Source organism: Dasypus novemcinctus, chromosome 8 (assembly GCF_030445035.2).
Source record: "Dasypus novemcinctus isolate mDasNov1 chromosome 8, mDasNov1.1.hap2, whole genome shotgun sequence".
NCBI lineage: Eukaryota > Metazoa > Chordata > Mammalia > Cingulata > Dasypodidae > Dasypus > Dasypus novemcinctus.
Window position 1 is genome coordinate 38,900,541 of NC_080680.1, and position 24,477 is coordinate 38,925,017.

General features: G+C 39.8%; 1 protein-coding gene across 13 annotated transcripts in view; it reads left to right on the forward strand.

The window, feature by feature from the left end:
* TRPM3 (transient receptor potential cation channel subfamily M member 3) overlaps positions 1 to 24,477 on the forward strand; it is a 915,440-nt gene that overhangs the window by 786,313 nt on the left and 104,650 nt on the right. For all 13 annotated transcript variants that reach the window (XM_058301681.2, XM_058301675.2, XM_058301676.2 and 10 more), the window contains 3 exons: positions 818 to 890; positions 21,849 to 21,949; positions 23,316 to 23,450. In XM_058301681.2, coding sequence (XP_058157664.1) covers positions 818 to 890; positions 21,849 to 21,949; positions 23,316 to 23,450 — 309 coding nt within the window. The remainder of the gene's footprint in view (positions 1 to 817; positions 891 to 21,848; positions 21,950 to 23,315; positions 23,451 to 24,477) is intronic.

Consider the following 24,477-nt stretch of genomic DNA (forward strand, 5'->3'; position numbering starts at 1 on the left):
TGTATTGTCTACTTTCCCCTCTCACAATTTGAGTATACTACTAAGTTATTCTAAAGGTGATTCAAGGCTAATGAGAGGCCAGAAAGGTCTGGAGGAATCAGTGTTGAACCCTTGGATAACTGTGGCTGAGGGGTGAGTGTAGCGATGCTATATTGTATATTCCTGGGTACACACATGGGACCATTTAGTGAAGAGCGGGCTAACTAGCTATTATTCAACACTTCTTTCTCAATTCACATGTTTTGTAGGTATACATTTTGTCAATCCTGAAAATCACAATTTAAAACCGAAGCAATTCATATACACACAGTCCTGACCACAAGCCGTACATCAGTGTGCTTTCAGTTTTATAAAACTGTGAAAGGACAGGTAGACTAGAAGTTAGGATTTCTCTCTGCCTGACCCTCTTGGGGAAACTTTTTTGGGGCTGAAAGGGGCAGTTCTCATGGGAAAACCTGGGCATGCCAGGTTTTCTTCTTTCACCATTTTCATATATTTTTCTGTTAAATAAACTATATTCTGTGGGGAAAAAAAAAAACCTGAAATGGTAGCAGGTGACATTTTGCTTGGTCTCTGGTTTCTCCTCATCATCCTCATACCCAGTGCAGTTACCAGAGGCGATCTCTGTTTAGAGGCAACGGAGGCCTCTCCTTGCGAATGAACTGCAGAGCAGTATCCCTGGGTTCTGGCTAGGTGTGCCCAGTGAGGACTCATTCACCTTCGAGGTGTGAAGGTAGTCGGTGTTCAGATGTGGTTTTATTGATTTAACTTCTTTGGGGAAAAATGCATTGCTAATGGTCACTTTCTCAAATTGCAGATTACGGTATTTCGGATGGGGTCGGAAGGACACCAGGACATTGATTTAGCCATCCTGACTGCTTTACTCAAAGGTAAAAGCGTTTCTGTGTTCAGACAGTGCCAAAATAATTTAAATGGATGAACACAACAACTTTATGTTTCCCAATAATAATTCCAATCCCAAATAATACCATGAAACATTCAATCATTGAAGACATTAAGGACCTCTCCTATATGACACCGGTACCGCTATTAAATTCTGTTAGAGTAAACCTGTTAAAGTGTGACTCAATTTTATAAAGTTTAAATACACTACTATACAAATTGTGTCTACTGAATTGTAATAAATATATAAAGTAAAAGGCTGATTTTCTCTAGTAAAAAGTATTAAAATAATCAAAGGAAATTGCCTTTGTTCAGTATTGACATAATGAAAACTGGAAGTGGAAAACAAAAACAAAACCACAAACCCTGCTGAATGAGGTAGGTTAGAAATGTCCTCTACATTCTCTCTCAGCCCCACATTTTGCCTGCTTTAGCATTTACCACCTGGCTGATCGCTCTCTACCTCTGCAGTGAGCCCTGTAAAGACAGAGAATATGTCTTGTCCATTACTTCTCTCTTGGAACCTTGCACAATGCCTAACATATAGCAGCATTCAATCAATTTTTTGTTAAATAAAGGAATGAAAGGATTGCTCAAAGATTTGGTGATAGATTCAGCATTCCAAAATTAAAACTCAGAAACAGCATTGTATTCTAACTTCTAGTCTACCTGTCCTTTTCCCACTGCTATTTTTCACATGAAGTCCATCATTGCAACCATTGTGCTCAGCTTTTTACACAGTGTAAACATTAGTATCGCAACAACTGAACAATGCAGGGTCTATTTTTAATCCCATTTTACAGATGTGGTAAGTAGGATGATAAGATGAAAAGTAACTTTCTAAAGGTTACAATGCTAATTAGGAGAGTTTCGACTTCAGTCCCGGTAATGTTTAATTGTTTCTAATATACCAAATGTGACACCCTGGGCACTAGAAGCTACTGATCCTCTACACCCACCTCCCAAATGTATACATGCATACTCACTCAAATTTCTGACCACATTTCAGGAGGTTCATAATCCCATGAAGTAAGTCCATGTGTCCCAGGTAAAAATTATCTTCTCTTAAAGCCTTTAATTACAGTGAACTAAAAAATACATACATTGGAGAGAATTGAGGAGCCATGCACGAGCTGACTCCATTCTCTCTTTGTCATTTAGAAAAAAACTTATTATATTTTTTTAGATACTTAGATTACATAAATGTTACATAAAAAATCTAGGGGATTCCCATTTCCCCACTCCTTTCCCCTCCCACACTTATCCAATTAACAGCATCCTTCCTTACTGTGGTTTATTTGTTAAAATTGATGAACATATATTGGAGCATTGCAACTAAGTGAGGATTATAGCTTACACTGAGGCAAGAAACCATCTATGATATTTTCTATTCTTAAGTAAAATTGAGAAAAAGTAATAATTATAATAATTAACATCTACTGAGAACTGCTATGTACCAAACACTATATTAGGTGCACTCTGTATATGAATTAATTTAATCTTTACAGCTCAGTAAGTCCAGTTTGTTACAATCCCTATTTTATAGATGGAGAAATTGAGGCACAGAGCAATTCAGCAGTGTGCCCAAGATGAGCCAGTCAACAAGTGGTAGATAGAGTCAGGATGTGAGCACAGACTGTCTGATGCCATCGCTCTCATTTGCATACACCACCAAGATATCCCTATCCCTCTGATAAAATGAAGCAAAACACCAAATTTATAGCTTTGGACCAAAATTCATAGCAAATAGACAAGTGAATTGTTGGTAAAAAAATATTTTCTTTTTCCTTTACCAACTTGTGAGACTTAAAATCATGCTTCACAAACTCTTGATCAGTCTTAGAATTTATTTGTTCTGATTAATAGAGTAATTGTTTCCAGCTTTTCTGAGCATGACACACAGTAATATATTTTGAGTAGATCAAGTACTTACATACATGTAACAACTGAAATTAAAAATTGAACTGAAAGTATCATGAAACAATATTTATATTGACTCTAAGCAATGAAATTGGTTATCCCACTAAGCTGATTTCATGACCCACTAATGTGTTATAATCTGCTGTTTAAAAAACGCTGCTCTGTCCTGGATGGTGCTTCAGGGGCAATCATCGGACATTGTAAATCCTCACAGGGCCCACTGGATGGAATGGAGGAGAGTATGGGCCATGATGTGGACCATTGACCATGAAGTGCAGAGGTGCCCAAAGATGTACTTACCAAATGCAATGGATGTGTCATGATGATGGGAACGAGTGTTGCTGGGGGGGGGAGAGGTGGGGTGGGGGGGTGGGGTTGAATGGGACCTCATATATATATTTTTAATGTAATATTATTACAAAGTCAATTAAAAAAATTTTAAAAAAAATTTTAAAAAAATTTTAAAAAAACACTGCTAAAAAAAAAAACAAAAACGCTGCCATAGAAGATTAAAGGAAATTATGATTGCTTTAAGAAATTAACATTTCTAATCACCACAATAAACATTATTTATGCAGCAGTTGATGTTAATGGGAATTTAGGCCATTAAAAAATTATTTTCCCTATATTTTTTGTGTAACATTTATGTAATCTAAGTTTCTTTTTAAAAATTTAAATTAAAAACTACATTTAAAAAAAAAGCCTTTTGTGAAGGCTTCTAAATGCTCTCGGCTGCTGACCGCGTTGATTTGTGAAGGGTGCAAGCATAAGACTTTTGCTGACTTCTTTGGTGGCCAAGAGCATACCTATATCAGATTCAAAGTCTGATATTTTGTTTATTTATTCTTCCTATGTATTTTTTAAAAATCATGACTGGGCACAAAACATGGTTTAACACTTATTTTTGCAATTATATTTAGTTTTGACTTGTCTAATGCATGGCAAATCTTTTGTACATTCCTGTTTTTATTCTCTTCATCACCTAAGAAAATCAGAAGTTAGATAGGAGGAGAGAATGACCAAACTAGCCACTTATATATAAATCCAGCACTTTCTCCCTGCAAAAAACAACAGAGAAGAAACCAGGTGGCTATGGAGAAAATGCTTTATTCCTTGTTTATGAACCCATTTGGTTTGATTTTCTTCAGGATCTGTATATATTAGAGCATATTGTTTATATGATAAAAGCTTATTAGTTACTTGTTCAAATAAGGAGGAGACAAAGAGAATATTGTTCCAGGGATGTAATTCTGACCTAGGGTAGCTTTTGAGAATCACTGATGACACATCTATCCTTCACATTCAGGTAAGAGCTCGCAAAGAGTATGCACTCTTCTCTTCCCTTCACTCTGTCCTCCACACCACCCCCACTCCCAAGAAGGTGAGGCCAAGAAGATGGCTCAGAAGTAGAGCTGTCTGATAAAATACAGACTTCCAGGTGACTCTGAATTTTCAGATAAGCAGCAAAAAAATTTAGCCTACTTATGTCTGAAATTCAGTCTTTACTGGGAGTCCTGTATTTATATTTGATAAGCTAGCTACCCTACTCAGAAGAGGTCTAGTGCCATTAATACTACTAGGTTGCAGACACCTTGAGAGATTCCGTGGGAAGGTATCTAGAATCTAGGAAAGTCACCAAGTCTCTCTGTCTTCCTTCTCTTCCTTCCCAAACAGATGTTCATAAACTGTCCCAGTGCTTATTAATCTGCGCTCTCAGCCTCTTCGTCCTGTCTGCATCCCTCTTCCTCCAGGCTCAGTAATGCCAGAGGACACGTGTTCAAGGCCTTGATCTGCTCAAAGTTATCCTAAGTGGCCCTTGCACCTTTTCTGTAAATAAAATTACCCCCAATTTTTTTTAATCTTGGGTCTTGTAGACCTTGGGCTAAATAAAAAAACAAATCATGTTAGTTTCTACTCTTTCATTCATATACATGCACTAGAGTTATAATATGTGATGAATCACTGTCCTCCAGAGATGAGAAATTCTTTTTCTCTGCATTCCATCTTCTTTGGTAAGAAGTTTATCTGAGGCATTGAGAGAAAACAACACTTATCGCTTACCTCCTTTTCTGGAAAACACTTTATAAGAGATAAAACAGAGTGCAAAAATAATATATTCCTCCTGGAAACTGTCAAGATCATCAAAAACATGTCAGAGAAATTTTCACAGTCCAGAGGAGCCTTGGGAGACATGACAACTAAATGTAATGTGATATCCTGAATGGGATAAAGGGCAGTAGATAAAACTAAGGAAATCTGAATAAAGTATGGAGTTTAGTTTTTTAAAATGTGTTAAGGGTAAAATAAGAAAGACATGCTATCACATATTATGGTTCTGAAAAGGAGACAATGTAGTCGAGGAAACTCCACACTCATATCAAAAAGAAAAAAAGGAGATAGCATCTTATGGAATTAATTGTAAAGGTTAAGTACATGTGTAATCAAAGGACTATAACAGGTACAAGCTATATCTATATAAAGTATCTACATATCATATAGGTATGAATAATAACTAATCACTATTGAGCTGCACAATCATTAAAAATACAATTGGGGAATCTAAGCAAGAGATATATGAAAGCACAACTAAAAGAAAACAGTGTATAGGAAAGCAAATTTTCCCATGGATATACAATCATTTCAGAGATAATTACTTGGTTGCTTTCATTTTATTTTATGTGTTTTCATTCTTCAGACATAATAAGTAATGCTATCAATAATTAATAAACTAGTTACTTATAGATAGTAGGTGGAAAAGGACAGCTTCCCTAAGATACACAGTTGTAAATTTGCTGAAAATGCAAGAAAAAAATTGAAATAAGAATCCAAATGCAGAAAGAATAGGCAATATATTCTATCTGGCTTTACTTTAGAAAAAAATTAATAAGAATGCCTTTAGATAATAAAAAGCAACAAATAAGAAGACTGTGTTCTGACTCATCTTCCTATAAATTGCATCCTAAAAAAAACTGAAATAAAAGATGGATAAAATCTTTTTTAATGTATTTTAATGTTCTATAGCTACTTCTAAATGCATGCCCCTCCTCATCTATTAACTAGAAAATGCAGAGCTATTATCACCAACTGGTACGGACATCAATAGACCATTGGTCTTGCCACCTAACTCATTTTAGTTTTTTAAATGGCTTAATCAGTCTCTAGTAAAACAAAAATGTGGGTAGATGTTCTGAAGGGCTCTGTCCAAGAACTCTAAGCAACCTGGTAGATGCCATAAGCAACTAATTTATCCTAGAATGTTTACTGTGATGTTGCATCATGTTAATGCAGATGTTCCATGAAGGAGTTTTATGGGAATTTATTATGATCCTGTTTTGAAAATAAAATATTTGTAATGATGTGCCCAATCTTTGCTGCCCCTCCTTCCACTGCATAGACAATCAATATAGCATATGCTTGCTTGCTTTTTATTATTTTCTTAACCAGGTGCTGTTTAGAGATATTTATTAAGGCCAAAAAAAGAGACATCCATGTTGATATTTTCCTCATTTATAGAAAAGGTAAAATCAACATAGTTATCAAATATGACACAAGTAGAAGTATTTCATAATTTGTCCAAAACAGACCTACAAGGTCAAAATGCATGGCATTTTTGTAGGCATAAAGGGACATGGAAGGAATTGCTGTGTGGGGTAAACAGTTGGAGAATAGAGAACTAGTTTTATTAGGGACTAAACTCACCAAGAAAGTTTTACAATGTAGATTGTTTACAAAAGCACTTATCATGACTTTCTGTGCTTAAAGCCACTTTGGTCTCCCTGTTTCCTTTGACTTGTGGGGAGGTGGGCTTCAGCACAGGCATTGTTTTCTGCTGGTCCAGTTGACCACTTCAGTCAGATCTTTTCACTTAGGTGACTTTGGCCATCAGCAGTTGGAGCCCAGCCATGAGCACCCGCATAGCCTATGTCTGCCACCCACCTCTTATCACCTCCTCCCAAAGCCACCTTGAAGCCAAAATATCCCCTTCTACCTTGCTACCTGCATGTATTTTACAGACTAGGAAACTGAGGCCAAGAGCACAAAAGACGTTTCTTCCAAGATCATTTAGCAAATCAGTGGTAGAGCCAAAGCTAGATCCCAGATATCCTCACTTCTTTTCCATTTTCTTTATATTACACTTAGGAGGCTCTGGGGGACCCAGGATTCCCTGGCCCTACAATGCCACAGAAATGAAAGCTCTGGGAGCACTGATCAGGGTCTGTTCTCCATCTCTCAGCTGTGTCAAACAAAGCAGCCCTCAACAGCCCCAGGTTCCCACCCCACCAGATGAGCAAAAGCCAATAAAAAAGGCTCATCTTTCCTAGTAATTAAAACAGAAAAGTCCCAGAGAGGGCTTGGATTTGCTTGCTTTGGATCAGTGCCCATCCCTGAACCCATCACGGTGGCCGGGGAAATGGGAGACTCTCTTTAACCAGGAAATGAGAGAAAGGGACTGCTCCACCCAAGTCACAGAATTATGACTGTAATGAGAAAAGTGAGGAGGAAAGGGTGCTGATAAAACCAAAAGCAATCTGAAAAAAAAAATTATACACATGACTCTACAATGGTATTAAAAGAAATACTGAGGAGCAAAGTGTCAGATTTACCTTAAATGTGAATACCTCAAAATCTATGTACCAGGAAGAAATTATTTATTCAGTAGATAAAGATGGGAACTAACTAGATTAAATGAAAGCTAATCAAGGTTTAGATATTCATCCAAGGCATACTTAAAAAGTTTATTTCAGGTAGACCTAAATATGTACTTTATTAACATTATTGACTATACATTGATTATTGCTATTATCATTATTACCTTTTTCAGATTTAATGGCTAGAAGGTTTGCTTCCTTCTGGGGTCAGTGCATTCTAGTGGTCAGCAATCCTTGGGTTCCTTGGCTTTCCTGTCTCAAGGCAATGTACTCTCTTTTCTCTTCCAGGTTCCATTGACTTCCAGCTTCTTGCTCCCTGCCATGGCTTTGTATGTGTTTATCCAATTCCGTTTGGCTGTAAGGACTTCAGCCATGTTTAATTAAAGCCACCCTCATTCAGTCTGGGCATACCTTAACTAATAGCATCTTCAAAGGTCCTATTTACAAGTGGGCTCATACCTACAAGACCAGGAGTTGGGACCTGAATATGCCTTTTGTGGGGAGCATGATTCAATCCCCAGCAAGTAGTCACCACAGTAGCTGGGAAAATCTATTTAATAGAGGATGAGCTAATTGATGATGATGGTGATGATGATGACACCAAATTAGAAATGAGGGCCAGGATCACATCTGTTTTACTCACTACCATACACACATACACAGTGTCTGGCATGTAGTCAGTATTCAGTATGTATTTGTTGAACTCATGAATCAATAATGAACAGACTTTGGAATAAGATTATATACTGAAATCCTACTTAATATTAATATATAGTAGTTTCGTACTGTTTTCCTCCTAAAACATACTTTAAATTTTTGTAGGGCACTGAGGTGTGTCCCCTGTCCTAAGCACATCAGAATCATAAAATGTCAAATTCAAAAGGACCCAATGGGGAGACTATAACCCCTCTAGCATACACATGTAAGGATTCAGAACAGAACACAAAAAGGACTTTAACCTGGCAAGCAGCCTTAGGATGAAATTAATTTTCTGGAAGTTTATTTCCTGAAAACCCACATAGATCTCAGAGGAATAACAGAGACTAAAGAAGACAGTAATTTTAAACATTTCTGTGTGTCTCTAATAGGAGAATGCAATAAAAGAAAAGTCACATAATCCCTATTATTTGTATAATGCTTTACAATTCACAAAGCATTTTCACATAAATTTTATCATCTAATCTACATACATCTCTATGGAATGGGTTACCAGGAATTTATCTCCAATCTGGGACTGCCTTGTGTATGAAAGCAGATAGTAATAATAATTAGGCCAGAACAAATGGTAAAAAATTTGTCCCAGGAAAACTGAGGGCTATGATCACCTTGGTTGCAACCCCAGCTTTGATTAGTAAGCCCTAAGGAAAAGGACATGTCTTCTTCACCTTGGTATCCCACACCTAGCCCAATGCCTGCCATAAATATCTATTGATTGAAAGATGTGAAATTGAGTACCAGACCAATCAGCCATTAGCCAAAGGCATATAAACTGCCTAAACATAAACTGGGGCCTCCTTCCCCTTCCATTTCATTACCATGGGCTCTAACCTCTCAGTTCAGTAATCTGCAGAATTGCAAATCCTGTGCCCTGCCCAGGATTTCCACAAATTACTGAAAGACTTAAGTTCTCCTGGTAAATTCAGCCTTAGGCTTCTGATCCATGCTTTTCTTACCATGTGAGTCCAAATGTAAAACTTAGCCCTTCCACAGTTTCAAAAGAAAAATTCACTTACACAAAGCATGTGATAGATGTAGTAGAAATTTCTGAAAATGTCAGTATAGATGGATCAGAGATTTGTTTCTCAATAATGCAAACAGTGACTTGAACGGCAGGTATCCCCAGTGTCAAGACATCCTTTGGCGACTGTGCCCAGGGAACTTCCATGGATCCTTTAGCCTTGATGCTATCCTATAGGCCCCTCTTCCTTTTTTCTTCCATTATTTTTTTCGTATTTATCCCCTTAAGGGTAAAATAATTCCTCTTCTCCTTTTAAATGGAGCAATTTGTCCTTGTTTTCTGATGCATTGGCCCATCTCCAAGGGCTTATCTGCCCTAAGGAAACTTTCAAGGTATTTTTGCAAATGAAGACAGCCCCCCCTCCTTAAGAGGAGTTCTGGTGTCAAATGTTAAGACAGTGATTTCTTCAGTTCTGCATAAGGGAAACAGTGGAGCTTGAATGTACGTCTCTCCCCTTCTATAATGGTGGTATTTGCTCCAGGGTCATAAGCACCAGCAGGAAAAGTAGAGCACATAGGCTCAGGTGCTTGCAAGGACCATGGACACCAGGACCCCCACATCTGCAACATCAGACAGGCCATTCCCAGATTTTCATCGTTGTGACTGTGCCCATAAGATTGTCGCATTGTGAAATTTTAAATCTGGATAAAGCCATAAAGATTATAGTTCAAACTCCTTCATTTTAAGAAGGAAACTGAGAGGCCTCTGCTGGTGTTTGGAGGCAGAACTGAAATCCAGGTCTGCAGCTCCCCCATCCATTACTCCTTCCCTGTACCATGCTACCAGGCCATACGGCAGATGTGGTCATCCCTGACCCCTTGTTACACAGACGCCAAACATCCTTTCATTCTATAACTTGTTCATGCCTCAGAACTGGCACAGGAACAGCAAATGATGTGCTCAGTGACCTGAACATTAAGCTAATTGCAAACCCAAAGCTTCTGAGCGACTCTCAGCTTGTGAATAAGTCATCACGGCTGACTTCCCCATAGGGCTACAAAATCATACTTTTTCTTCCTTGACTTGAGAGCAATGAATCAGCTTCATTCATTAAATCAGTCATTGCATAGTTGAATTACTAATCATGCAGGTTGGCAGCGGCACAATTCTGAAATAGGTGGTTTCCATTAATAATAAAGATAAGAGCAATAGCAATGAAAACAACAATACAGCACTTGCTATGTTTACAAGTATTCACAATTTAATTTGCACAATATCACAACGAGGCATGTACTATCATTTTCACTTGTTTTACAGCTGAGGAAACGGAGGCACAAAGATGCTAAGTACCTTGGCCACTGTTACACAGCAAGTAATTTATGGACATGAATTCAGGTTGTCTGAGTCTAGACACTTGCTCTGCATATTGGGCAACTATGGCCAGGACCAGAAAGTAAGGACCACCCCCACTTATGGCATGTTTTGAATGATTATTGTTTGCTCAACCTTCCTTGATGCATTAAACATCATGGCAGAAAAATTATTTTGTGAGCATTGGAAGACTAAGTTTCCTTTGCTGGAGGTTAGGAGCTCGTGCTCCCACCAATGGGATGCTATGAGAAGTGATTGTGCCATTTCTAGACCTGGAGGAGGAAACACAGATAGAATGAAAAATAGTCTAGTAGACCAGAAAGAAACTGAAAACATCACTGGCATCAAGCTTATTTATACTTCACAATACCTAAAAGGCCCAGAAATCACTGCATCCAGAGCCTTGTAAAGTGGAAGTAAAGGGAGGGCAGATGTTAAATAATTTGCTGAAATACTCTTTTTAAGAAGCAGCCAAAATATCATATCCTCTTTCCTTCTCCCCAGAGCCCTCCCTAACCACAAAGTAAAGATTTAGTCTCTTAACAGGGTAAAACAGATTCTCTTGAGACTAGGTGAAATCAAATGCAAGGTTTGGGCTTGGACACAGTAATGGAAACAGGGGTGTAAATAAATTAATGTACTTTGGATGCTGAGACCCCAGTCTAGTTCCCTCACCTGGCTCCCAGAATGCTGGCAGCTGAGTCTTCAACCTGCCAGCACGAGAATGAAAGAGTCTGTTTATGAAATTTTATTTTCCTAAGATAAAATAACTAAAGATACTACTATGAAAAATTCACCAACTAAGTCACCCAACCAGTTTAGCACACAATGAAGTTCAAGTAGATAGAACTCCACTCATGAGTTCAGGCTTTCTAATCATCTCTTTAGTGCCACACTCTTAAATATGACCAGATCAACAAGAATTACCAGATATACTAGAAAGGCCTCTATAGTGGTTTGGAGCTGCATGTGCCCCAGAAAACCATGTTCTTTTTTTTTTTTTAAAGATTTATTTTTATTTATTTAATTCCCCTCCCCTCCCCCGGTTGTCTGTTTTCTGTGTCTATTTGCTGCGTCTTGTTTCTTTGTCCGCTTCTGTTGTCGTCAGCCGCACTGGAAGTGTGGGCGGCGCCATTCCTCGGCAGGCTGCTCCCTCCTTCGCGCTGGGCGGCTCTCCTTACGGGCGCAAGGAGTGCGCGTCCTTGCGCGTGGGGCTCCCCTACGCGGGGGACACCCCTGCGTGGCAGGGCACTCCTTGCGCGCATCAGCACTGCGCATGGGCCAGCTCCACACGGGTCAAGGAGGCCCGGGGCTTGAACCGCGGACCTCCCATGTGGTAGACGGACGCCCTAACCACTGGGCCAAAGTCCGTTTCCCCGAAAACCATTTCTTAATGATTTTCTGTGGGTGTGAACCTATTGTTAAGTAGGACCTTTTGATGAGGTTACTTCAGTTAAGGTATGGCCCAACTCAATCAGGATGAGTCTTAAATCTATTACTGGAGTCCTTTAAAAAAAACCAGAGAGAGAGAAAGCCATGGGAAGCAAAAAGCTGAATGTCAACAGAACGCAGAAGAGGAGAGAGAGACCAGGAGAGGCTGCCACATGCATTGTAACATGACAGGAGCCCAGGACCAAGGATCACCAGCAGCCATCCCCAGAATGCCAATCTTCTAGAAGAAAGCATCACCTTGTTGATGCCTTGATTTCCACTTTTCCTGCCTCAAAATCATGAACTAATAAATTCCCATTGTTTAAGCCAACAAATTACATGTATTTGCTCGAGCAGCCAAGAAAACTAAAACAACCTCTAACATAGAAGATAGAGATTTAAGCAGAGAAATGCAACTTGGAGTAGATAGAACCTTTGAAACAAGAAGGAAATTTGACCAAAACTATCATTAATATCCCCCCCAAAATCAAAGTAAATATAGAACAGTGTTATAAAAAATTTAGAGCTCTTGGGAATTAAAAATATGATAGCATCAAAATAAAAAATTAATGGAAGAATTAAAAGATAAAGTTGAAGAATTATTACAGAAGTAGAGAAAGAGACAAGGAGATGAAAAGAAAAAGAGCACAGAAGTTAGGACGTCATCAATACAATAGTTCCAGAAAATATCCCAGAACTCCAGGGTATATGTTTCCAGATTATCAGGGTCCACGGAGTGTCCAGCACCATATATATATCCCAAGAGCTTCCAGAATGAAAAACAGATCACAGGTAAAGGCCTGGGGGCTAGAATGTTTTAGACTTCTAAACAATAATGCAGAAAGCTTTCATACAATTATGCAGTGCCTGTAAAATAATGAAGAACATTATTTTCAAACTAGAATTCTATACCTAAGCTAACTGCCAATTGTGAAGGTTTTTTTAAAAAAGGCATCAGATATGAGGTGCCAAAAAATTTACTTCCCTTGAAATTCTTTGGAAATTACTGAAGGGAGTGTGCCACCTAAATGAAAGAGGATACCAAAAAATAGGAAACATGGAACACAGGCAAATAGAGCCCCAATCAGGAGAAAGGTGTTGGAAATTGCTTGGAGGAGGAGGAAGGGAGACCCAAGGTAACAGCTCTATACCAGGCAGTGGGAGGCAAAAGCAGGAGCTGCCAGGCCTTCTTAAAGCTTAAGCAGGAACAGGTGTGGTATCACTTCTGTTACACTGTATTGGGCAAAGCAGGTCACAAGACCATCCCAGATACACTGTGGGAGAGCATATCACAAAGGAAAGGTGGCTCATTGGAAGCCATCTAGCAGAGCAGACCAAAATAATCTAGTACAAGAAGTGAAAGAGGTTTTATCTGGGGAAGAAGGAATGGAGCTGTAAGACTAGTGTTTTTGTTTTGTTTCTTTATTTTTATTTTATTTTTTTTTAAAATATTACATTCAAAAAATATGAGGTCTCATTCAACCCCACCGCCCCCACCCCCCACTCCCCCCACAGCAACACTCTCTACCACCATCAGGACACATACACTGCACGTGGCAAGCACATCTCTGAGCATCACTGCACCCCATAGTCAACGGTCCACATCATAGCCCACACTGTCCCACACTCCATCCAGTGGGCCCTGGGGGGATCCACAATGTCCCATAATTGTCCGTGAAGCACCACCCAGGACAACTCCAGTCCCGAAAACGTGTTTTTTATAACAAAGCTTGTGGGAATGAAGACTCTCTAAACTCAGTGCATGTATAACTTTAATAAAAATAAAGTGCATATGGTCCTGGATTATCTACTTTTCAAATGAGGCTTACTATTATTTCTATAATCCTCCTTAAAAATACCAAGATGAAAGACATAAATGTTTCACTTGCCTCCCTATGTAAGTGAATTCCTTTCTGTCATATCACAAGCAAGCAGATTAACACAATAGAAAGTTTTTTACTCCTTCTTATGCTTTTAACATGTTTTTCAGCTTTGTGTATTGCCTAAAACAGTAACGCTTTTATAAAGTTGTTTGCTAGCACGTTAACAGTAGACTTAGTAAAGTGTTGGCTTCTTTTATTGAAGAAAGGGCATGATAAAGAGGCCACATCCATTTAGGTAGGTCAGCCAAAAAAAAAAAGTAAATAACATACTACTCTAAAGTGTTATTAAATAATAAGCCACATAATTTCGTGCCTGCTTATTAGGAGCAAAGAAAGAGCAGTAATATTTTCAGCAGAAACTCTTGGCAAATAGCCCCACATAGGGTATACTGATAAGTTTTTTATGTGTCTTTGGTCCATGAAAGTCTAATATCCTAGCTCTGAAAATGAAACTAGGAAAGAACAGATTTCCAAATTTAGTGAACCCTTCCCAGAAAACTCAGGCACCATAAACTCGAGAAGAGGAAAACCCAGCTTTACTGCCACCTCCTCCCATCCCTGGACCCAGTGGCTAGGAAGGCCCAAGGGAGAGGAAGAGCCCAGCTGTCACTCCAGAAAGGGCGGCCTACTGTGCGGAGAAGACGCGGCCTGCAGTGCCTGAGGAGCTCTGGCCCGGCAGCTCAGGGGCAGCGATGCCGTCAGCGGGCGGCCGCAGGGGCGCGGCCTGGGCGGAAGTCCTAGTACCAGGCAGCGGCGGGAAGCAGGCGCAGGCGCACCTTCCATCGGCCGCCTTGGGTATGGCTGTGGCTGTGTGCCTCCTCTCCATGGCCTAACACATCACCAATCTTCTCACATTACGTTCCTACAAAGCAGTCACATTCCTATAACTCAAACATAATGTTTGTACCTAAATGCTGATGCTTCCGCGGTCTTATTTACACGTTAGGGCCTACGAGCTTCCGCTCACTTAGGGGAGTGTCTGAAGAGAAAACCCCAAAGTAAGGAAGCATTTGATTGGAGGCCCGAGCGCCATCTGCAATTCTGACATGCGCATAAGGTCTGGGTGATTCAGAGACTGTGCACCGAATTCTTAGAATTACAGTACAGCGAAAATTCAATGGCACCTCAGCGTTCAGTCCATCCTACCAGAAACCGTAATAAGGCTGGCTGGTGTTTGTTCTCCTCCAGGAGTGTATAAATGGCCAACAGCATTATTAGTCTGATCGGGAAATGTATTGTCAGGAATATATAAGATGCTGAAGATAATATCATCTTTGCACAATGCTTTAATTTAACCAAGTAATTTTTCCATCTATTATTCTAATTAATCTTCAAAGTACCCCTGTGAGGGAGATGTTATTGACCTCATTTTATATATGAAGAAAGTTAAATAACTTTCCCGAGGCTCCACAGTTAATGAATTAAGCTGTGTGCTCTTTCTCGTCCCCTCGAGGAAGCTGTTCCCGCCAATGTTTACACTTGCCACTCACCTGCGCTGCAGTAAAGGGCAACCTGGCAGGGGCCAGAATTGAGTTAGGCAACTGCCATCTGGCTGGTATCTCACGCAGCTTTCCAACAGTCCAAATCATGGGATAAATAAATGACCTAATCCCCAGAGTACCTACTGTGTATACAGCATTATCTTAAGAGCAACAAAGTCTTAAAATACGGCAAAGTGTAGCCCATGATATAAAATGTAAATAAAATGTTAAAAAAAAAAAAAGCCCAAATGAAAGAAATTCCTGGGTTGAGGGGAAATTTTGTTATGGAGGTGCATTTTATAATGGGCGGCTTCAGTTCAGAATGCCAGTAAAAGACCATAAAGTGCTATACACATCTATTAAAGCTAATAAATAGCCTGGAGAATTGCAAATAAACAGTATATCAACTATTTATCAGGGGGACTTTAAGTTTAGGAAAGGATTTTTTAAAAATCTTATTAATAATGAAAATCAAACCTCCAAATAAATGAAGTAAAACAATGCCCAACAGGTTTCATTTTGCCCGTACAAGTGTACATGATTTTATCCAGACAATAGCTTCCCTAAAATATATATTTGTAAACTGTATCTTTTGAACTACATCATATTTTCCATGCACTTACAAATTTCTAATTAAGGAAGAATGATAAATACTTTTGTAAAAGAGAATCCTTTTATAAAGTAAATATCAACAGATTTACTGCTTTGTAAATATTCATTTCTATGGCATGGTTGTTTAAAGTGAAAACTCCTATTTATGACTAGCAGGGAAGGGTGGAAATAGACATAAAATGATTGGAATGAATGGACTGGGTAGGGGTGAGGGGAATTCAGTTTAGAACCAATCTTTACTATTCCAAAAGAAATTTAAGAAGACAGTTCATTTTGAGTCACTTCAGAAACTGGCATATAGACTTTTAGGGAGCCCTTAGCAGGCCCGGTCCAAAATGGAGACTCATGAATAGAGCCCAAAATGTGTGTGTATGTGTAGATTTTTCCACCCCCTGTGAGTATGGACGTTAGTCCAGCCCTGTTTCCCCAGTGCCCACAAGAAAAGCTGGCAGAAAAATGGAGCTCAATAAAATGTGTTGAGATAAGTCAGTGGGGATCCAGCTCTTCTTCTTAAAGTCAGCCTCTCCCCTTCTGAATCTCAGAGGCTGTAAGATGAAGAAATCAAGAGTTTGGGCTCCGAAGCCAGACTGCCTGGATTTGTATCTAGTCTCTGGCACTTCTGAGCTACTTGACTATGGGCAAGCTTCTGTGCCTCAGTTTTATCATCTGAAAAATGAGGATAAATACACCTGATAGGTTGTTTGGAGAATTAAGTACATTAACACTTAGAAACTGTGCCTGGCACAAGCTAAACATTAAAGAAATGTTAGTTATTCTGATCTTTTCTTATTTGCTAAAAAATCAAGAATGAAAACCCTATTTCGTCTCAAAAGGTTTCTCCTACTCTACTACCCATTTTATTTGTTCCTTACAAGCCAAATAAGATTTCTTCAACTAAAGTTAATCCATTTTTTCCTGATTTCTTTTAACTTTTCTTCTGGAAGTTTGCCTATTTATTTTACCAAAAGGAAATAGTTATCTTTCAGGGCAAGAATATAGAGCAAAGAATAAATTATGTGCATAGACCTCATCTAATTTTCCATGTGTGTATTTCAAACTTTAATAAATTAGCTCATCAGAGTAGGCATCCTCTCCACTCAGGAAGATAATTGACAGTGTATTCTAGCCACCCAAGCTCACATAACAGGCTTTGCAGGGGGTTTCCTTCCACTTTAGTGGTTTTCATATAGGCAAAGAATCTGATGTCTTTTCATGACTGAATGGGTGGATGTTCATTGACCGAAACTCTTTCACATTTAGTTGCAACATTTACAAATAAAGTAAATTGATGGAAATGAATAGAATCCCTAGGAAGAATATATAATCCAGACAAGATTTTTTTTTAGGGAAGGAAAGAAAAGGTTCAAAGACCCCAATGAAAAGAAATTCTCCTTGACATGATTACAGGGGATGGGTGGCCTCATCCTATATTTCACAGAATCGTGGCAACTGATAAAGACATTGCAAGGTCAGCAAATCCTACTCTCCTTCCCCACCCTCAGAGCCTCACATTTGACCATAAATAAACTATCCAGGTCAGATGAGGCTCCTGATCTTTTTTTATTTAGATTCCCCTCCCCGCAAGAGTGTCCTCAGCTTCCATCAACAACTCATTCATTGAGTTGTTTAGTGATCATCAGGATTAAAACATATACACACAACCTTTCCCCAAAAACTCATGCTCAAGTCCCTAAATATTCCCTGCAACATGTACCCATTGGTACCATGCCATATTTGTGATATTTTACCTGGTGATCCCAAACTCTGCTCTGAATCTCTGAAACCCCCTCTTTCCTCATACCTTGCCCTCTGACATTCTCCACACCCCTCCACTCTCTTTGAGTCCCCTCTCCCTCCTTTCTTTGCAGATGGTGCCCCCTCTTACTTGACTTATAATATTCAGGTTTATCTTTCCTTTTTTTCTTTTCTAGTCATGAGTATTTGTTTCTTCACTTGCCCTCTCTGCTCTCCCTCCTTTCTCTGAGAAAGGTTTCTTCTCATTGAAACCAAATAATTTCCAGCCTCCAGCCTCCAGGCTCTGACCCATCCTATTGGGCAGCCAGAATGGTGCTGCCATGTTGATTTGGAGTGACTCAAATTGTTCATCTGGACACAGGACCACCCACCATGGGAACAGCACAGATCCTTCATTGCACTTACACAACCCCAATGTATGCTACCTAATTATTTGTTTTTTTGCTGGAACCCACCCCATTCTACCCTCCAAGTACCCCAATAGAATGTAAGTTCTGTGAAAAGGGGGACCTTTTGTTCACCATTGTGAGCCCAATACCAAAATGGTGCCTGGCACAGAAGGTATTTGGTAAATACCTGATGCATAAATAAATGAATTATTGAATAAAATGGTGTTACAGGCCTCCCTCCTCAGGACTGTGTGATCTCAGTCTTCATATTGGCATGGTGCTTGGCTTATGAGCAGGCATGAACTTAGTAGCTTTGAATGCATGAATGAATGAACAGATGAATGAATATATATTATCTAGACTAGAGTTTCTTAACCCTGGCTTCACATTAGAATCACCTGGGGAACATTGAAAAATTGCAATGTCCAGGGCCGATTAAACCAATGTCTAGAGGTGAATCCCAGGCAATTCCAATGTACATACATGATTGAGAATAGGGTGACCAACCATCCAGGTTTGCTCAGGACAGAGGAGTTTTCTGGGATGTAGGCATTTTAGTGCTAATGCTGTCACTGTCACATTGTGGTAATACATATATCATTCAAAATTTCCCATTTTAACAATTTTTAAGTATACAATTCAAATAATTACATTCACAATGTTGTGCTACCATCACTACCATCTATTACCTGAACTTTTCATTACCCCCAACAGAAACTCAATAGCAATTTTCTCCCCCACTCAACACTGATCTCTGTGAATTTGCTTATTCTAGGGATTTCATATAAGTAGAATCACACAGTATTTGCTCTTCTGTGTCTGACATTTCATTCAGCATGATGTCTTCAAGGTTTAGCCATCTGGAGGCATGTATCAGAACTTCAATCTTTTCCTGTCTGAATAATATTCCATTGTGTATATATACCACATTTTGTTTATCCATTTATCTGTTGATGGGCAACTGGGTTGTGTCCACCTCTTAGCTATTGCGCATAATGCCGCTATAATTTATTGGTGCACAAATATCTGTTTGAGTCCCTCCTTTCGATTCTATTTGACATATATCTAGGAGTGGAATTGCCAGCTCATGTGGTAATTCTGTTTAACTTTCTAAGGAACCACCAGACACCAAGGACCATTCTCATGTGATATATTTTCAAATTTTGAAAAGCCAATACTCATTGCCTTCTTACTTCCACTTGGCATATATCTAATTACATTCAGACCTATAGCTCACAGCAAGCTCAATGACTGCTTCCCGCTATGTGTTCTTGTTCAGATTTCTGCTTCTGTTATTGACATGGGTGATGTACAAATTTGTGGCATAAAAATGCAAAGGGAACAATTGAATCATTACAGCAGGCCAGCAATGACCAACAGACCAGCTAAAGAAATGAAGGAAATGGTAGCAATACCTTTCCACATGAAATCCCAATGAGCCTTTTTCTTTCCCTTCAAATTGATGACATTACATTTTGACAAATTCTTTATGCTAATTACTCTATGAGTCTGCAGTCCCTGTTGTTACTTAAGGAGATAAGAAATAATTTTCTTGATGGGAAAAATTCCTGTATAAACTACATGAATATTCACTAATTCTAAACACTAATCAATTTACTATAAATATGCGAATTACACTAAATCTATCAATGTACGGACAACAGAATCAGAAATGCCCTTCATCTACAAAGGAAAAATAGCACTTCAGCTCTTTAGTGCCTTGCTACTCAAAGTGTGGTCCCCAAATCAGCAACATTAGCACCAGCTGGGAGCTTGTCAGATGCGCAAACCCTCAGGCTGCAGCCAATCCTCCTGAATCAGAATCTATGGAGTTGGAGCCCAGGTATCTCTCCAGGTTATTCTTTGAGAAACACTTATCTAGAGAATGCCTTTTTTTTTTTTTTCCTAATTCTTGATGCCATTGACTCAACCTAGAGGGAAGCGGCAAAGCTAAGCAGGGGGAAAAGGAGGCATATGGCACAGTGGTTTCTAATCTCTGCTGTACATTGGAAATACCTAGAAATCTTGAAAAACTATTAAAGCCTGGCTCGCACCCCAGACGATGTGATTTAATTGGTTTGGGGTGCCACCTGAGCATAGGGAGGGTGCAACTCTCCCCCAGGTGATTCTAATTGCAGCTAAGTTTGAGAATCACTGAGGGACTTTACTTCCCACCAACCCTGACCTCAGCTCATTGCTTTTGCCCTCCACTGCTGAAGAACCCAGAATGGGCAGCATTCGCATTTGCTACCCTCTCCCTCTTTCCTTCATGTAAAAAAAAAACAGAAGCAGCTGTGATGGGATCTCACCTCTGGCATGATGAATGCCTGTTCCATTTCCCCCCTGTTAGAAGCTGTGTGATCATTGACTATTCATTCCAACCTCTCTGGACCTCAGTATCTTCATTTGTCAAATAGAGACAATAAGACTCAATTCCCAAGATTATGTGGGACATCGTGTATGACAACATGTGGGAGTGCCTAACTTTGCCTACCATATGTTAGATGTTCAAAAATCTGAGTCAGGGAAAAGTGGTGTCTCTTAACCATCCTCCCCTGCTGGGGGATACCCAGCAGCATGAAGTTGGGCATATATTTAGGAAAGTCTATGTTGCTCAGGGCACAAGGACACTTGTTGAAGTCCTATGTGAATTCACTTATATGATGTTCAATCTCACAACATCCCAGCTGGGTGGGCAGGATAATTATTACTGTCCCCACCTCATAGATGATAGAACATGGCTTGGAGAAGTCTAATGTCCAACAGCCATGAAATGGCAAGTTCAGGTGCCTGACACTATTCCAGTGTTCCCTCCACCCAACACACTGCCTCCTCAACCTCACATTGAGCAGCTCAGCAGGTTGCATCTGTGGGCAAGATGCAATTATCTGGACCAGCTCAATCCAGTAGAACTTGCTGTGGTGATAGAAATGCTCTAATCTGTGCTAATTCACCAGCCACATGAGCACTTGAAATGCAGCAAGTGTAACTGAAAAATTGAAATTTTTGTTTAGTCATTTAAAATTAAATAGCCACATGTGTTTGAGGCTACCTTATTGGACAGCACAAATCTAGAGACAGGGGCTGGAGAATAATAGGAAACTGAAAAATGCTCCTATGATTTCCACCCACAGACCAAAGTAAACCCCAGCTACTTGTTTGCCTTCCTGGAAAGATCTTCTTAGCTCTTTTTCAATAGTGGCCAGACTGACCCACTAGTGGATGAGAGCACCGTCTCCAAACAATATACAAGTTAATGATGCCTTGAAATCAGTGATTGGCCAGTAGGAAAAAAAAAAAAGTGTTGTGCAGCAGCCCTTCTCAAACTTTAATGTGCACGTGAATTATCTGGGATCTTGTTGAAGTATGGACCCTGGTTCTGTAGACCTGGGATGGGCCTGAGGTTCTGCAGCTGTAACAAGGGCCCAGGTGATGCTGATGCTGCTGATCAGTGGACCACACTGAGTATGATGGCTATAGAACCGTGGTCTCAGCTGGCAGATTTTTCTCCCAGGGGGCATTTGGCAATGTCTGAAGACACTTTTAAGATTGTTACACTGAGAAGGGGCGTACAGTGGAGTCTAGTGGGTAGAGATCAGGGATATTGCTGGACCTTGTGCAATGCCCCACGTGTCAGTAGCTGTGAGGTTGAGAAACCACAGTGTGGAGCCATGTCTGCTCTTTAGGAAGAGAGGTCAATGGGAAAGTGAAAGAAGTGGATCCTCCTGGTATAATAACTAATTCATGTTTTCTCTCTCCCCCTTGTCTACACACAGGAGCCAATGCCTCTGCCCCAGACCAACTCAGCTTAGCTTTAGCCTGGAACAGAGTTGACATCGCTCGCAGCCAGATCTTTATTTATGGGCAACAGTGGCCGGTAGAGTATACGTCGTCACCCCCATGAAAAACCCACCTGCTTATGGAAGAGTACTTGTTTATGGAGGCTCTGAAAGCAGTGCAGAAAACCACTGCCTTTCTTCAGGATGGAAATGTTCCTTTACAGTGTGGAACCTCGTGGCGATGCCCTCTCATGTTTAGAGAAATACTGCCACCTCCTGGAAATTATGACTAGACACAAGTCCATTTCCATCTGAGCGACCTTTGACATCAATTTGCAGTTGCAAATGATATCATTTCTTTTAACAGAACTGAAAAGAAAATTATAAGACAAAGTTTCATTAACCAAAATTAAGGAGGAAATAGAATTAGCAGCTTGTTTCTGGTTGCTGTGGGGATGGGTAAAAGGAAGAGGTTGCTTCTTCCAAGTGGTGGCACCCCATGCTGGTGTACGGCTGGGTCACATATCAGGAGTGCAGATTTAGCAGGCTTCGGCATGCAGGTGCCATCTGGTCCTGGTAGCTGAGCACAGGTCCTCCCTATTCCCAAAGAACAGCACAGAGGGAACCGAAGCTTTATATAACTGTTCTTGGTTTGTTTCCCTCAATTGACTCAACCAAAAATAACATCTTGGGCCATTGGGTGGTGTGTGCGTGCATCCCCAGGAGGCAGCCTAGCAGCCTGAAATTTGATTTCTGGACCTGGAATCACTGAAAGACAGCACCAATCTTGTGCAGGTCTTTCTTTAACCCCCCTTTTCCCCCAGGGACCATCTACCTGGGATTGAGCATATGTCTTCATTTAGTGCTAGCAAATTGCTAGAACAAAGATTTATCAAGGAAAATGTGAACAGAATTAAATAGAAATCTTAACCAGTGACAAATCTAGAAAACAGATCCTTCCTTCTTTAGTTAAGTGACATGCCTTGTCCATTTTGCCCCTTTCTATCAGGAAAGCCAGCATCTACTTCAGTCCTTTGGTCTATTTACTTGTGATTCTCTTCTAAGTCAGCCTGGTGGTCTTATTCAGGACCTAAAGAAGATAGGAATGAAGATAGCAGAGTACCCACCTTGGAACATCATTGGTGGTGTTTGTTAGAACTTTGATCAGAGAAGTCTGAGAGGGGAAGATCCCTTCAAACCTTTGCCCCTTTTCAGGATCCAGAGCAAGAAAGAGATTCATGGAGTGAATGGCTTTTGGTACTAGAAATCCTAGGCTGCCATTTGCAAACTCAGGTCCCTAAACCCAGGAAAGGGTGCAATCCCAAAAGTGGAGCTAGTATGTTCTTGGGTGTGCTGAAGATTTACCAGATGTCAAAGGCATCAATTTCTAAGCTCCTCAGGTGAATGTCAAAGAACTGCATCCCTATCCTGTGGAGCACACTAATTCAGTGACTTCATTTACAGGTGGGGTCTCTGGAGCAAGCCATGTTGGATGCCCTAGTGCTGGATAGAGTGGATTTTGTGAAATTACTTATAGAGAATGGAGTAAGCATGCACCGTTTTCTCACCATCTCCAGACTAGAGGAATTGTACAATACGGTAGGACCAAGCTAAGGCACATTTTGTTTTCTCTAAGTTTCTGGTTTTACCTTCTCCCGCCTCCCACATGCCTGTGACCCAAAACCCTCCCCTCAATGCATGGACCTTCTACAGCCAACAAACACCAACCCACAGGATTCTACTTGTTTTAATTGCTCAGTTGTCAACATCTAAGCAAATGTTCTCAAATTCTTACACAAAACCACAAGGCTCTGGAAATAGGGTGTTTGAAGTAAACAGCAAAAGAGGGTTCATTTAACTCCCAACCAGCAAAGGAGGCTGATTAAGTATCCTGCACCATTTTGTTATCCTCAACACTATAAAGTTCATTCCTTTTCTACTATGATGGAATAAAATACAAGATATCTCCAATTTGAAGTTACCCAAAAGTTTTCATTTGTTTGTTTTGTTTTGTAATAAGTATTTAATTCATTCACTAGGAATATCAGGAAGTCATCATTTTAAAATTCTGCTATTTAAGAATTTTTGAGAACATTCAACAAGTTAAGTGCATTGGCTCTGATCTGATACTCACTACAATTCACTGTAGTTAAAGGAGTAAATATTGTTCTCCCCCAGTTTACATATGAGGAAATTGAAATCAAAAAATAAATTGGTTTAATTAAGGTCACAATACTCCTAAGGAAGAAGCCAGTACTGAACCCAACTTTCTGTCTCATAGATTATTCTTCTGCTCATTTATCATATTGCCTCACTATTTCATCACCCAGGGCACAAATGGGAAGGAGCTTATTGATCTGCTCCAGCTGAAGTACTCTGTTAAGAAGGATAATGAATGGCCTTGGTAATGATAATAATAGCTAACATTGATTGCATGCTAAGCACTGTTTGAATGGCTTTATGTACATTTGATCATTTAATCTTCATGACAATCTTAACCAGATAAATGGTATATTACCCCCATTTTAGGAATGATAAAACTGAGTCATAGTTAAGTAGCTTGCCCATAGTCAGAGTTGATAAGCAGAAGAATCAGGTTTGGAGCCAGGCAATCTGACTCCAGAGA